This window comes from Nicotiana tabacum, chromosome 15 (assembly GCF_000715075.1).
Source record: "Nicotiana tabacum cultivar K326 chromosome 15, ASM71507v2, whole genome shotgun sequence".
Classification (NCBI taxonomy): Eukaryota; Viridiplantae; Streptophyta; class Magnoliopsida; order Solanales; family Solanaceae; genus Nicotiana; species Nicotiana tabacum.
The window spans coordinates 22840298-22855622 of NC_134094.1; the positions used below are offsets into that span (position 1 = coordinate 22840298).

Sequence of the window (15325 nt, forward strand, 5' to 3'; positions counted from 1 at the left end):
GCGAATGACATTTCGCTAAGGGTTTTCGTGCTTTTTATATAGTATATATGGATAGTACGAAACTTATTTCAGCTAGAAACATGAAAACCTATTCCTATATAATTCTGACTACAAATCTTATTTAAACATGAATTAAATAAACTAACAAATATCAAATACTAAACAATTAAGGTTTCGTACTACAACTTTGGATTAACTTTTCAACAATATATGCCAACTATTTCTCTTGTTTTTATCGTCCTCGAGAGTCATGTAAGAACATCTATAGAGAATTACTATTTTCTTATTTTAATAAAAATATTTAATTATCAAGTTCTAAATAACTAGAAACAATTAAGATTAAATAAACCAAACAAACTGAAATATTTTTGGCAAAATAAGAAAGAAAAAAATAAAGAAACATTTATTAGATTAAAAGATCTAGCCAAAGCTCAATCGGTTCTACCGGATTCCAAATTTGGAGCCCGGATCCGATTGATTACTCCCCAATTTCAAATCAGACATAACTATTCTCTTGCTCCGGCGAAATCGAGTTTCTAATTACACCGTAATCCATTTTCCGGCGAACTCCTCACGAAATGCTAGGAAAGAGAGTGTGCAGTGGGTGGCGCCCGTTCCTATTATGTTTGCCGTTGTTTTTTGTTTTAGCTCACATGCTCTCAGGTTAATACTGAGTTAGTTAATTCCCTTTTTCAATATTCTTAATCTAGTTCTTTAAAAAAAAGAATGAATGGTAAAATTGTCTTTTTTTTTCTTTCCAGTTTTAGAACTACGGCAGCACTCAGCTGCAGGAGTTCCACAAAGGAAACAATACAAGAAATCTGATCATCTGGTTTTAGGACCTGCTGCTGGCCAAGGGTTGCCTGATCGACTACAATGCCAAGGTTTACATCTTTTTTTCTTTAATGTTTGTTATTCGAATTAACTATCTTTGTTGTTTCCTCCTATGAGAGGCGGATCCAGAATTGAAGTTAGAAATTTATGGGTTCCTATAACGGCTCAAGTTATTGTACAATAATAAAACTACTGGGTTCACATGAACCATAGGTTACAAGCTAGATCCACACGTGCTCCTAGGATATTTAATATTTTGTAGAACGTTGTGCTTGTGCACCTCTGGTTTCCTGTTGTGCCAGTTAAGTTGCTAAAATAATTTAGGAGAAGTGTACTCGAGGGTGTAGTCTAGTGGTTAATGAAGTGGGAGGAGAACCATGGGGTTTCAGGTTCAAATCACAGTAGAGGCAAAAACACTAAGGCAATTTCTTCTCATCTGCCTAAGTTTTGGTGGGCAGAGTTACTCGGTAGATACTTGTGCTGGTGGGAGGTAGAAGGTACCTGGTGGAATAGTCGAGGTGCACGTGCACGTAGCCAGACACAACCTTCATTAAAAAATAAACAATTAGCAAGAAGCTCTAGTTAGTGGTTTAATTTGCTATACGTGCATATTTTTTTTTAATCATTTCTAGCTCACAACTGCCTCCCTCAAATTGCAGTGTTTTACTATTGGCTTTCTTGAAGTGCATCTCTGGATTTTAGGTGCATAAATGCGCACAAAATCTAGCTTCTTACTAGTTTGTCTACCATCTAATTTATGTGTATATTCATGCATAAGCTTTATTAATCTAAATGATAGGCAACAAAGCTCTCAGCAAGACACATTTTGGAGCATCTTCTAAAGATTTGAAGGCTGGAGGCAATATTTCCATTGTCACTGTCTTTGCTACGTATAATACTGCTGTTGATCAGCAGGCTAGTGGTAAATCACCAGATTTGGTTACACTTGGGAACGCTTCCTACAACAAGGTGGAGAGGTCGATCGCCATCTTGAATGTCTTCATTAATTTCATTCAGGTAAATCCATGTGCAAGACAACATAGATCAATAATGTGTACTTGTTGAGATTCTCAAGTACACTTTGATGTCATAAGCTCCACATTGCTGATATGTAATGGATAATCGGACAAAAAATCAGCAGAAATAATTTTTAGAAAACTTCTCCTAGAAATGTTATTGTTTCCTTCCTACTTTATCCACAAAAAAGGTTGTTGTTTTCTCCCGATCGCACTTTGAAATAATCGGGAAGAATAATGGCAAAGGTTACTTGTAAGGCCTCTTACATCCTTCTTAGTGGTGTTTGGCTAGGTGTAGGGTAAAAACATCCATGATAAAACATTAAAAAAACACTAATGGGACATGAGAAGGTTGTTAAGAAACATGAAAAGTTATTAGAACTGCATTCTTCAATAGCCTTTAGTTCAAACTCATTGGAGTGAGCTTTTATCACTTACTTGGTGGAGGCAAACAAACATATGTGACAGTTTGCTTTGTCTCTTCTTTTTTTTTTAAAAATTTTATATTTTGATCTTCTCATGATAAGCTTGATATTCCTTCTGGAAATATTGCCATTTCACTTTCTTATTTTATTTCCGGAGTGCCTGTCATACTCCTAAATTAGAGTACCTGTGATAAAATCTCATTGCCAGCAAAAATTTACAAACTGTTACCAAAGGTATTATCTAGAAGTTGATTTCAGTTGCAATTTATTTGACTTGGATTTGATTCATGCAGGAGACCATGCCTCGGAGCAACATCGTCATCCTTACTAATCCATCATCTAAACTTCCAGTGGAGAGAGATAGACTGACCATTCTACCCATTCAAGGTGATTATTCACGAGAAATGTTGATGCTACAAAGAATCAGGTCTTACATTGTAAGAGCACAGTTCATTATTATGAAGGGTATTTTTCTTTTTATGTTGATTTTGGCTTCATAACTTCCCCAATTCCCACTATTTTTTCAGCATGCTAGGCGTGCTTCAGATTATTTCTTGTAACTTGGGAAAATCACCTTTCCACACTGAGATAAGCTAATTGGCAACATGTATATTTGCATTTTCCAATGCACGTAGGCCTTTTCTTCCTTGTACAGTTGAATCATCCATGAACATTTGTTGTTATCTGAGAAAATCATCATGTCCTTGTACTGTTGTATCATCCATGAATATTTTGTTGTATTTCTTTAGTGGAGCTCTCATTGCAGAGTTAATGCAGAATTGTAAATTTGATGCTTTCTTGTCGTGCCATAACATTTTTTTGTGTTTGTTTCCAGTTTTGGTCACTACAGTTTAGTGTCTGAGTGTTTCCAGAAAGTGTTGAGTGATTGCCTATGACAATGGGATGTAAAGATATCGTAAATGAATATAGTTAAAAATATTGTCTTTTGTATTTAAATGTTGATGTCCAGATATTATCTTACTTGGTAAATGTATTGCAAAATATACTATCATTTCTCTATTTCTGTCAATTTGTCGAGTCTAATTCCCTTAGGAAATTTTAGATGATTTGACTTTTGTATCATGCATGGTATTCTTTTTTGCTTATAGTTTCCCAATCCAGGTCTTTCTAGAAACACGAGCTATGGAGCATTCAAAATGGAAGGGGCAAGTGAATCATTACATCTTTACTGACTCGGATATAGCAGTGGTTGATGACTTGGGGCAGATATTTAATGATCACCCTGATTTTCATGTGGCTCTAACATTCCGTAACAACAAAGAGCAACCTCTGAATTCGGGATTTATAGCAGTGAGGGGCACTCCTGAGGGAATTCTAAGGTTTGTTGTTTTATATTCTATTCTCCCTGAATTTATGGGGAGGGTGCTAATAGGAGCCCTCTGTATCTTATAATGGTGCTTGGTTTGTGTGCTTGATAATTTTAGATCATGCATAGCAGCGAAGGGCGCTCCTTTGTGAATTCTAAGCTTGTAGGTGTTATAATCTGTAGTTCTGATATTTATTTAGGAGGACTGTCTAGTAGGAATCCGGTAGATTAACAGATGTTTCTTGGTTCATATGTTTGAAATTTTGAAAACCTGGGATTTTAGTATTGTCTGTTTTCTTAGTCAGGACGTACTTAGTTTCTTTTATTAATTTAACGGCAGAACTTGGAATTGCTTTTGTTTACTCCTCTTCCTAAAGCCATTATAACTCCTTAACTGTACAGAGCAAAGTTCTTCTTGGAAGAAGTACTAAAAGTCTACACGACAAAGTTCATGAAAGCTTCCAGAATGCTCGGGGATCAATTAGCTCTTGCCTGGGTTGTAAAATCTCACTCTTCCTTTGATGTTCGAAGGTTTACCAGAAAACAAGCATTTACGGACCAAATTAGTGGCGCTTCAGTGCTATTCTTGCCGTGTTCCATTTACAACTGGACACCACCAGAGGGCGCCGGTCAATTTCATGGGATGCCCTTGGATGTTAAGGTACAGTTTTGGTTTAAGCTTGTTTTGGGTTTAAGGAATATAAATTGGTAAATTTATAGTGAGAGTTTCCGAAATGACTCTTGAATTTCTATTTAAGTAGTTGTAATTTATTGACATATAAATGTGTAGATGGTTATCAACTAAACATACATATAACTGAAACAAAATGTCCAAGTGTATTCTCCATGTTAGAATTTCAGAAGTCTGATTCTCCATTACTTGATATATGTAGTAGATCTCTTGCAGTTTTATTGTTGCTAAAGTATAGTCAGACTCCTTAATCACTTCCACCTGGACCTCTTTAAGGGAAAAGATGCTGTTTACAGCTATTGAAAATCTGAAAAGAATCAAGAGTTGGTAACCTTCCAGTCATGTGATGAACAGCATACTTCATTAAATGAGATTATCAAAGGATGCCTGGTTTCATTCTGAACTTTCAATTTCATTTTTGGCCACAGGTAGTGCATTTTAAGGGATCAAGAAAGAGACTTATGCTGGAGTCTTGGAGTTTCTTAAAGTCATCGTCATTTTTAGATATTCCTGATATGTTATGTCTAATCCTACGAAGTGGCAGGACGAAGTATGATTTCTAGTTAGATTACCTTTGGTTACACCAGTCAGAGGGATCTATCTTGAGTAAGAATGTCCACACATGCATTCAGAAAAATGACCGGGCTGTTTGAGGTCGTTGGTAGTAATGTACAGTCAACATTCACCAATCATGCCGAATGGAAACTGAGCCTAAGTCAATGGTTCGATATTGCTGCTCAGTTTGTGACTTCAGAGATTCAGATGACTGATGGTTTCTAGCTATAATTATTCTTATGTTTTGTGTAACTATATGTAAGTTCTTGAATGTCAATAGTTCCATGTTTCTTTCTTTCTTCTCTAGAAATTACAACAGGATCAGTATTGATATTTAACTTTTGTGGTGTGTTCTATAGGAACTGCACCACTGAATTCTCCTTTTATGTTATGGAAAAGATACCACTACTCATACAAGTTTTTCACTTGCAACCTCACCTTAGCATTGTCTATTGCCAATTTGCCATACTGGCTTTTGGTTCTCGAGAATCTGTTTCCTAATCACAATTTTGCCTCGAGCATAATTTAGTTCTTCATAAAAGAAATGTACTTTATGTCTCAAGCACAGTTGTTTAGTTCTTGAGCATAAATCATTCCTAAACTTTTGAACTCGAAATATCTAATTAAGGGTTAAAAAAAATTCTTTCATTTAGAGGTAAGAATCTACCTTCAATTAAATGTCTTAAGCTATCTTAGGAATGAAGAACCTTTTGGTAGAAAACTTCTATCGTATGGGATTATAGTGCGAATATTAAATAATGATAATTTTTTTTAGTGGATACACTTTTTATTTATTTATAATTTTCACCTTGACTTTTTAAAAGACCTTGGGAGAAGAGTTTTGGAGAAGCTCAAATGTGTTGTTTCATTATTGGGTATTATCTCTCATAGAGTATGGTAAAAAAATTAATACTAAAATTGTGATATAAACAATTTCTAAATTACTGATTCGGAATAAAAGAAATTCAACCAAATACGAGGTAAAATAATAACACATTTTATTACGAGATTATTATCCCTTATCTTGTAACCTAAATGACCAATTAAGAGACTTTCCCGTGTGAATCAAATAAGTTGAATCCCTAGATTTTGAATATTTTGAATACTAGATGCTTAAAGCAAAATAAAAAGACAGAGAAAAGAAAACTACAATCATTTTTTTCCTGCAGCTCTGTTTATAGTACTCCATTTTTTTCAAATTAATATGACAATTGATGTTCCAAAACGTTTGACACAATTTTTTTTTTTTAATTTTTTATCCGATGTTCGGTACCCACATTGGGGACCGACTAAATTCGGATTCGCGCCGGAAAGTCCCACATTGGGGGGGGGGGGGGGGGGCGGTAAAACGCTCCCTAACAAAGACGACTCCATACCCAGGGGCTCAAACCCGAAACCTTTAGTTAAAGATAAAGGAGTACTTACCACTCCACCACAACACTCGTTGGTGACACAACTTCATTGGTATGTAAACTTTAACAACTTTCAATATCATCAATCACTAATACATTAATACTATTTAAATCAAATTAACATTTTAAACCTCATTCTTACAGAAACACATAATATTAAGGTCAAATACATGGACATCCCCTCTAATTTGGCATCAATTTTCATTTTGGCACCCTATCCCAGCCTTGTTCCATTTTGGCACTCCAACCCCATTTTGTGATGACCCAAAGGGACATCTTATGTTTTAGAATTCGAATCTACACTCTTAAACCTTAAAAATCTTATTTTTACCCTTCTCGATTTACGTGCGCAGTCCGGGCATGTTTCCGGAAAGTTTTTATGTTGAAAACTAATGAAAATAAGAATTTTTGCCTTAAAAGTTGATCTTAGTTGACTTCGATCAATATTTTTGATAAACGGGTCCGAATCCGTGCTTTAACGATTCCGGTAGGTCCGTATAGAATTATGGGACCTGGGCGTATGCCCGGAATTGAATTCGGAGGTCCCTAACTTGAGTTATGAATATTTGATGAAAATTAAAAGTCTGAAAATTATTTATTTTTAAGAATTGATTGATACTTGGCATTGTTAGTATCGGATCCGTATTTTAGTTCCGGAGCCCGGTACAGGTTCGTTATGATATTTAAGACCTGTTTGTGAAATTTGGTGAGAAACAGAGTTGATTTGACGTGATTCGGATGTCCAGTTGAGAAAATAGAAATTTTAAAGTGCTCTTGAGTATTTCATTTGATTTGATGCTAAATTCGTAGTTCTAGGTGTTATTTTGGCGATTTGATCGCGCGAGCAAGTCCGTATGATGTTTTTAGACTTGCGTGAATGTTTGGTTTGGAGCTCCGAGGGCTCGGGTGCCATTCGGGCGATGCGCGAGTTGAGTTCAAACCTCAACAAGGCTGCTGGTGCACCAAATCTGGTGTGCCCGCACCTGCGAGCCTTTGGTCGCAGGTGCGACCCAGGCCTGGACTTCATTTTTCCGCAGATGCGGGCTTCCCTCCACAGGAGCGGGACCGCAGAAGCAGAACCCTGTCCGCAGGTGCGGCCCCAGTTGGCCCAGTCCTTTTCCGCAGAAGCGCACGTCCTGTCTGCACGTGCGGATGCGCAGGTGCAACCAAAGCACCGCAGGTGCGAAAGTCGCTGGGCAGTGAGTTCATTTAATTCGGACTCTAGCCATTTTTCTTCTCGTTTCAAAAGGATAGGAGGTCTAGGGTGATTTTTCAAAGACATTTTCTTCCCCAAATCATAGGTAAGTGTTTCTTAACTCGTTTCTTTCAATCTTTTACTTCAATTTACAAGAATTCAACCAAAAATCTAGAGTTTTCATTGTAGAATTAGGGGTTAGAGTGGAAACTAGGGATTTTGGAAATTTGAGGATTTAGACCTCAATTTGAGGTCAGATTTCAAAACTAATTATATATTCGGGCTAGGGGGTGAGTGGGTAAGTGCATTTTAGTCCGAACCTCGGGTTTTGACCAAGCGGGCCAGGGGTCGATTTTTGACTTTTTGGAGGAACAATTTGGAAAATCTGTAATTATTCATTAAACTTGATTCCTTTAGCAATGTTTGATATTATTGAGTCATTTTTGAATAGATACGAGTGTTTTGGAGGTGAATTCCAAAGGAAAAGTTGTGATTGAGAATTAAGTGGCCTTCGGAGCGAGGTAAGTGTCGTGTCTAACTTTGGCTTGAGAGAATAGGTATTATGTGTTTATTTGCTACGTGTTTGGTTGTTAAATACGATGTATAGGTGAGGTGACGAGCATCTATGCGTCGTTGTCAAGTCATAGCATGCGAGTGAAATTCTATTCTTATCTATTTTGTGGCCTTAAATTCTAATATCCATGCTTATCGGGTTAATTGAAATGTTGGGTGACTCATATCTGGTTTCACTGAGATTTGGTAACTTTCGAATATTGATTCAAGGTTGAAATTACATTGTGCTATTGATTATGGGTAAAATACTGGTTTCTTTGTGATACTCTTATCTATCCGTTGTTATTAATTCTGTGATTGGTGAGGAGGAGTATAAAGCACGAAGGGTGATGCCGTGCATGCATTATTTATATTGTGAGGAATAGTATAAAGCACGAAGGGTGATGCCGTGTATATTATGAGAGGTTTAAAGCACGAAGGGTGATACCGTGTATATTATGAGAGGTTTAATGCACGAAGGGTAATGTCGTGCCGTTTTATTTATTTATTTGGTGAGGTTGAGAGTAAATGCATGAAGGGTGATGCCGTGCCATTCTATTTATTTATTTGGTGAGGTTGAGAGTAAAAGCACGAAGGGTGATGCAGTGCAGTTTTTCTTGCTGTTTTAATTGCTCAATTTGTTTAAGGATTTTCGGTTTAATTCTGTCTTTTCATTATTCTCACTCTTTGTGTTGTATTCCCCCACTGTATGTTCCCTTTCCCATTATTTCTGCATTATTTTTTTATTTACTGTTATTTCCACTAGCATGATTATACTGTTTAGGTTATATGTGGGTGTCTTGTCCTAGCCTCGCCACTACTTCGCCGAGGTTAGGCTCGACACTTACTAGTACATGGGGTCGGTTGTACTGATGCTGCACTTTGCATTTTCTATGCAGACTTTGATACCGGCTCAGGTTGATTGAGATTTCGCTATTGGTCCGCTGTCCGGAGACTCAAGGTAGATTCGTCGGCGTTCACAGAGTGGAGAGGGAATCTTGGCCATTCTGCCAGTAGGGTTATCTCTTATGTGAAGGCTCGGCATATAATCGAGAAGGGGTGTCTAGCTTATTTGGCTTATGTCCGCGATTCTAGTGCGGAAGTTCCTTCCATAGATTCGGTGCCGGTTGTTCGTGAGTTTTCAGAGGTATTTCCTACAGACCTGCCGGGGATACCACCCGATAGGGATATTGATTACTGCATTGATTTGGCTCCGGGCACTCAGTCTATTTCCATTCCGCCATATCGCATGGTCTTGCCAGAGTTGAAAGAATTGAAGGAGCAGTTGCAAGATTTGCTTGATAAGGGCTTCATTAGACCTAGTGTCTCGCCCTGGGGTGCACCCGTGTTGTTTGTGAAGAAGAAAGATGGATCGATGAGGATGTGTATAGATTATCGGCAATTGAACAAAGTCACTATCAAGAACAAATATCCATTGCCGAGGATTGATAATTTATTTGATCAGCTTCATGGTGCCAAGGTATTTTCAAAGATTGATTTGAGATCTGGCTACCACCAGTTGAGGATTAGGGCATCCGATGTTCCTAAGACAGCTTTTCGAACTCGGTATGGGCATTATGAGTTTCTAGTGATGTCATTTGGGCTGACAAATGCCCTAACAACATTCATGGATTTGATGAACCGGGTGTTCAAACCCTACTTGGATTCCTTTATGGTTGTGTTTATTGATGATATCTTGATCTACTCCCACAGTCGAGAGGAGCATGAGCATCACCTTCGGATCATTCTTCAGACTCTGAAAGACAGCCAGTTATATGCTAAGTTCTCAAAATGCGAGTTTTGGTTGAGTTCAGTTGCTTTCTTGGGTCACGTTGTATCAGCAGAGGGTATTCAGGTGGATTCTAAGAAGATTGAGGCAGTCCAGAACTGGCCTAGACCCACATGAGCTACAGAGATCCGTAGTTTCCTGGGTTTGGCGGGCTATTACCGTCGATTTGTGGGGGGGGAGGGTTCATCCATAGCAGCCCCGTTGACCAGATTGACCCAAAAGGATGCCCCGTTCAGGTGGTCAGACGAGTGTGAAGTGAGCTTTCAGAAGCTCAAGACATCTTTGACTACAACACCGGTATTGGTGTTACCCACAGGTTCAGGATCTTATACAGTATATTGTGATACATCTCGTATTAGTGTGGGTGCGGTATTAATGCAGGGTGGCAAGGTTATTGCATATGTTTCACGGTAGCTGAAGGTTCACGAGAAGAATTACTATGTTCATGATCTAGAGATGGCAGCCATTGTTCACGCGCTGATGATTTGGAGGCACTATCATTACGGCATGCCATGTGAGGTATTCACTAATCATCGAAGCTTGCAGTATTTGTTCAAGCAGAAAGAACTCAATTTAAGGCAGAGGAGGTGGCTGGAGCTACTGAAAGACTATGATATCACCATATTGTATCAACCCGGGAAGGCCAACGTGGTGGCCGACGCTTTGAGTAGAAAGTCAGTCAGTATGGGTAGCCTTGCATATATTCCAGTTGGTGAGAGACCGCTTGCATTGGATGTTCAGGCCTTGGCCAACCAGTTCGTGAAGTTAGATATTTCTGAGCCCAGCCGTGTTCTAGCTTGTACAATTGCTCGGTCTTCTTTGTTTGAGCGCATCAGAGATCGGCAGGATGACGATCCTCATTTACTTATCCTTAGAGACACAGTGCGGCACGGTGGTGCCACGAAGGTTACTGTTGGAGATGACAGAGTTTTAAGGATGCATGATTGTATTTGTGTGCCTAATGTGGATGGACTTCGTGAGTTGATCCTTGAGGAGGCTCACAGTTCTCGATATTCTATTCACTCGGGCGCTACCAAGATGTACCAGGACTTGAGGCAACATTATTGGTGGAGGCGAATGAAGAAGGACATAGTTGCCTATGTAGCTCGGTGCCTAAATTGCCAGCAGGTGAAGTGTGAGCATCAGAGAGCTGGTGGTTTACTTCAGAGGTCAGAGATTCCTGAGTGGAAGTGGGAGCATATCACTATGGATTTTGTTGTTGGACTCCCACGGACTCAGAGGAAGTTCGATGTAGTTTGGGTCATTGTGGACAGGCTGACTAACTCAGCGCATTTCATTCCTGTGGCAGTTACCTATTCCTCGGAACAGTTAGCAGAGATTTATATTTGTGAGATCGTCCGTCTTCACGGTGTGCCCGTGTCTATCATATCTGATCGAGGTACGCAGTTTACCTCACACTTTTGGAGGGCAGTTCAGCGTGAGTTGGGTACGCGGGTTGAGTTGAGCACAATATTTCATCCTCAGACGGACGGGCAGTCCGAGCATACTATTCAGATCTTGGAGGATATGCTCTACGCTTGTGTTATAGACTTCGGAGGATCGTGGGATCAGTTCTTGCCCCTTGCAGAGTTCGCTTACAATAACAGCTATCAGTCGAGCATTCACATGGCTCCCTATGAGGCATTATATGGTAGGCGGTGTCGGTCGCCAGTTGGGTGGTTCGAGCCGGGAGAGGCTCGGTTGTTGGGCACAGACTTAGTACAGGATGCCTTGGATAAGGTCAAGATTATTCAGGATCGACTTCGCATAGCTCAGTCTATGCAGAAGAGTTATGCCGACCGTAGAGTTCGTGATGTTGCATTCATGGTCGGAGAGAGAGTGTTACTTCGGGTATCACCCATGAAGGTTGTAATGAGGTTCGGAAAGAAGGGCAAGTTGAGCCCTAGGTATATCGGACCTTTTGAGATTCTGGAGAGAGTAGGAGAGATGGCTTACAGGCTTGCGTTGCCACCTAGTTTAACAACTGTTCATCCGGTATTCCATATGTCCATGCTTCGAAAGTATCACGACAATCCGTCCCATGTGTTAGATTTCAGCTCTGTCCAGTTGGACAAGGATTTGACTTACGAGGAGAAGCCGGTGGCAATTCTAGCCCGGCAAGTTCGCCAGTTGAGATCAAAGAGTTACCCTTCAGTTCGAGTGCAATGGAGAGGTCAGCCTATTGAGGCAGCTACTTGGGAGTCCGAGTCCGATATGCGGAGTAGATATCACCACCTTTTCACCAGCCCAGGTACTTTTCTATGTCCGTTCGAGGACGAACGGTTATTTTAGAGGTGGAGAATGTGATGACCCAAAGGGTCATCTTATGTTTTAGAACTCGAATATGCTCTCTTAAACCTTAAAAATCTTATTTTTACCCTCCTCGATTTACGTGCGCAGTCCGGGCATATTTCCGGAAGGCTTTTATGTTGAAAACTAATAAAAATAAGAATTGTTGCCTTAAAAGTTGATTTTAGATAACTTCGGTCAACATTTTTGGTAAATGGGTCCGGATCCGTGCTTTGACTATCTCGGTAGGTCCGTATCGAATTATGGGACCTGGGCATATGCCCGGAATTGAATTCGGAGGTCTCTAACTTGAGTTATGAATTTTTGATGAAAATTAAAAGTCTGAAAATTTTTTATTTTTAAGAATTGATTGATACTTGGCATTGTTAGTATCGGTCCGTATTTTGGTTCCGAAACCCGGTACAGGTTCGTTATGATATTTAAGACATGTCTGTGAAATTTGGTGAGAAACGGAGTTGATTTGACGTGATTTGGACGTCTAGTTGAGAAAATAAAAATTTTAAAGTGTTCTTGAGTATTTCATTTGATTTGGTGCTAAATTCATAGTTCTAGGTATTATTTTGGTGATTTGATCGCGCGAGCAAGTCCGTATGATGTTTTTAGACTTGCGTGAATGTTTGGTTTGGAGCCCCGAGGGCTCGGGTGCCATTCAGGCGATGCGCGAATTGAGTTCAAACCTCAACAAGGTTGCTGGTGCAACAAATTTGGTATGCCCGCACCTGCGAGCCTTTGGTCGCAGGTGCGAGCGATAGCCTTGCAGGTGCGACCCAGGCCTGGACTTATTTTTCCGCAGATGCGGGCTTCTATCCGCAGGAGCGGGACCGCAGAAGCAGAACCCTGTCCGCAGGTGCAGCCCCAGTTGGCCCAGTCCTTTTCCGCAGAAGCGCACGTCCTGTCCGCACGTGCGGATGCGCAGGTGCGACCAAAGTACCGCAGGTGCGAAGGTCGCTGGGCAGTGAGTTCATTTAATTCGGACTCCAGCCATTTTTTTTCTCGTTTCAACAGGATAGGAGGCCTAGGGCGATTTTTCAAAGACAATTTCTTCTCCAAATCATAGGTAAGTGTTCCTTAACTCGTTTCTTTCAATCTTTTACTTCAATTTACAAGAATTCAACCAAAAATCTAGAGTTTTCATTGTAGAATTAGGGCTTAGGGTAGAAACTAGAAATTTTGGGAATTTGAGGATTTAGACCTCAATTTGAGGTCGGATTCCAAAACTAATTATATATTCGGGCTAGGGGGCGAGTGGGTAAGTGCATTTTGGTCCGAACCTCGGGTTTTGACCAAGCGGCCCTGGGGTCGATTTTTGACTTTTTGGAGGAAAAAATTGGGAAATATGTAATTATACATTAAACTTGATTCCTTTAGCAATGTTTGATATTATTGAGTCATTTTTGAATAGATACGAGTGGTTTGGAGGTGAATTCCAAAGAAAAAGCTGTGATTGAGAATTAAGTGGCTTAAGAGCGAGGTAAGTGTCGTGTCTAACTTTGGCTTGAGAGAATAGGTATTATGTGTTCATTTGCTACGTGTTTGGTTGTTAAATACGATGTATAGGTGAGGTGACGAGCATCTATGCGTTGTATTCAAGTCATAACATGCGAGTGAAATTCTATTCTTGTCTATTTTGTAGCCTTAAATTCTACTATCCATGCTTAGTGGGTTATTTAAAATGTTGGATGACTCATATATGGTTTCACTGAGATTTGGTAACTTTCGAATATTGATTCAAGGTTGAGATTACATTGTGCTATTGATTATGGGTAAAATACTGGTTTCTTTATGATACTCTTATCTATCCGTTGTTATTGATTCTGTGATTGGTGAGGAGTGTAAAGCACGAAGGATGATGCCGTGCATGTATTATTTATATTGTTAGGAAGAGTGTAAAGCATGAAGGGTGATACCGTATATATTATGAGAGGTTTAAAGCACGAAGGGTGATGCCGTGTATATTATGAGAGGTTTAATGCACGAAGGGTGATGTCGTGCCGTTTTATTTATTTATTTATTTGGTGAGGTTGAGAGTAAATGCACGAAGGATGATGCCGTGCCGTTCTATTTATTTTTTTAGTGAGGTTAAGATTAAAAGCACGAAGGGTGATGCCGTGCAGTTTTTCTTGCTGTTTTAATTGCTCAATTCGTTTAAGGATTTTCGGTTTAATTCTGTCTTTTCATTATTCTCACTCTTTGTGTTGTATTCCCCCACTGTATGTTCCTTTCCCATTATTTTTTTATTTATTGTTGTTTTCACTAGCATGATTATACTGTTCAGGTTATATGTGGGTGTCTTGTCCTAGCCTCGTCACTTCTCCGCCGAGGTTAGGCTCGACACTTACCAGTACATGGAGTCGGTTGTACTGATGCTGCACTTTGCACTTTCTGTGCAGACTTTGATACCGGCTCAGGTTGATCGAGATTTCGCTATTGGTCCGCTATCCGGAGACTCAAGATAGATTTATCGGCGTTCACAGACCTTGAAGTCCCCGTCTACCTTTTATGTCACTGTTGTTTTCTTTCATTCAGACAATTATATTTCTTTCAGACTATTACTTGTAGTAAATTCTAGAATGCTCGTGAATTGTGACTCCAGATCCGGGTGATAGTAATTAATATATAGTTTTATAATATTCCGTACTTATTATATTTCATCTTAGTTAATTATTGTTATTTACTGAATGGAAATAAGGAATTAGTTTAACGATTTTCTAACGTTAGCTTGCCTAGCAAGTGAAATGTTAGGCACCATCACGGTCCCGTCGGTGGGAAATTTCGGGTCGTGACACATTTAATATGTTTCATTTTAACACAAAAAGCTGACTTGTCACATTGGGTGAATTTTCTCACTCGGTAAGCGCGTGAGGCTCTATTTTAAATGTCCAACCCCCGTTATTTCTTTCATCTATACTCCCAAAATAATTCCTTTGTTGCTTTCGATCTCCATCTCCAGAAAGCTTCAAAGCTTTGCCGTATTTTAGTTCCTTTATGTAGTTAGTTTTTTTTAATTTCTTAAAATCCATATCTTCATCTGGATCTTGAAGTATTCCAAACTTAAAGAATGTTGGTGATATATCTAGTGGGTTCAACATAGTGAGAGTTCAATTTGTACTGCAAAAGGCTAGCGTTAAGTCTTGTGTGCCTTTTTATTTATGTACCTTTTCCTGTACCTATTATGGAGGAAATGACATTGGTTTTAGGTACCAATTATATTCCGTTGTA

The 15325-nt window shown here is 39.4% G+C and overlaps 1 protein-coding gene across 1 annotated transcript; it reads left to right on the plus strand.

Moving 5' to 3' along the window:
- Positions 1-443: 443 nt before the first annotated feature.
- LOC107762032 (uncharacterized) lies at positions 444-5282 on the plus strand. The gene is made up of 7 exons (XM_016580339.2): positions 444-663; positions 762-884; positions 1634-1851; positions 2569-2712; positions 3398-3615; positions 4005-4263; positions 4722-5282. Exons 1-7 carry the CDS (start codon positions 579-581, stop codon positions 4854-4856), a joined length of 1182 nt encoding a protein of 393 aa, XP_016435825.1. The 5' UTR covers positions 444-578; the 3' UTR covers positions 4857-5282.
- Positions 5283-15325: the final 10043 nt, after the last annotated feature.

Bases quoted from the DNA above. Each gene is read 5' to 3' on its own strand.
- LOC107762032 (XM_016580339.2), top strand. From the start codon at position 579: ATGCTAGGAAAGAGAGTGTGCAGTGGGTGGCGCCCGTTCCTATTATGT. The intron at 664-761 runs GTTAATACTGAG...TTTTCTTTCCAG, and splicing joins TTTAGCTCACATGCTCTCAG to TTTTAGAACTACGGCAGCAC. The intron at 3,616-4,004 runs GTTTGTTGTTTT...TTAACTGTACAG, and splicing joins ACTCCTGAGGGAATTCTAAG to AGCAAAGTTCTTCTTGGAAG.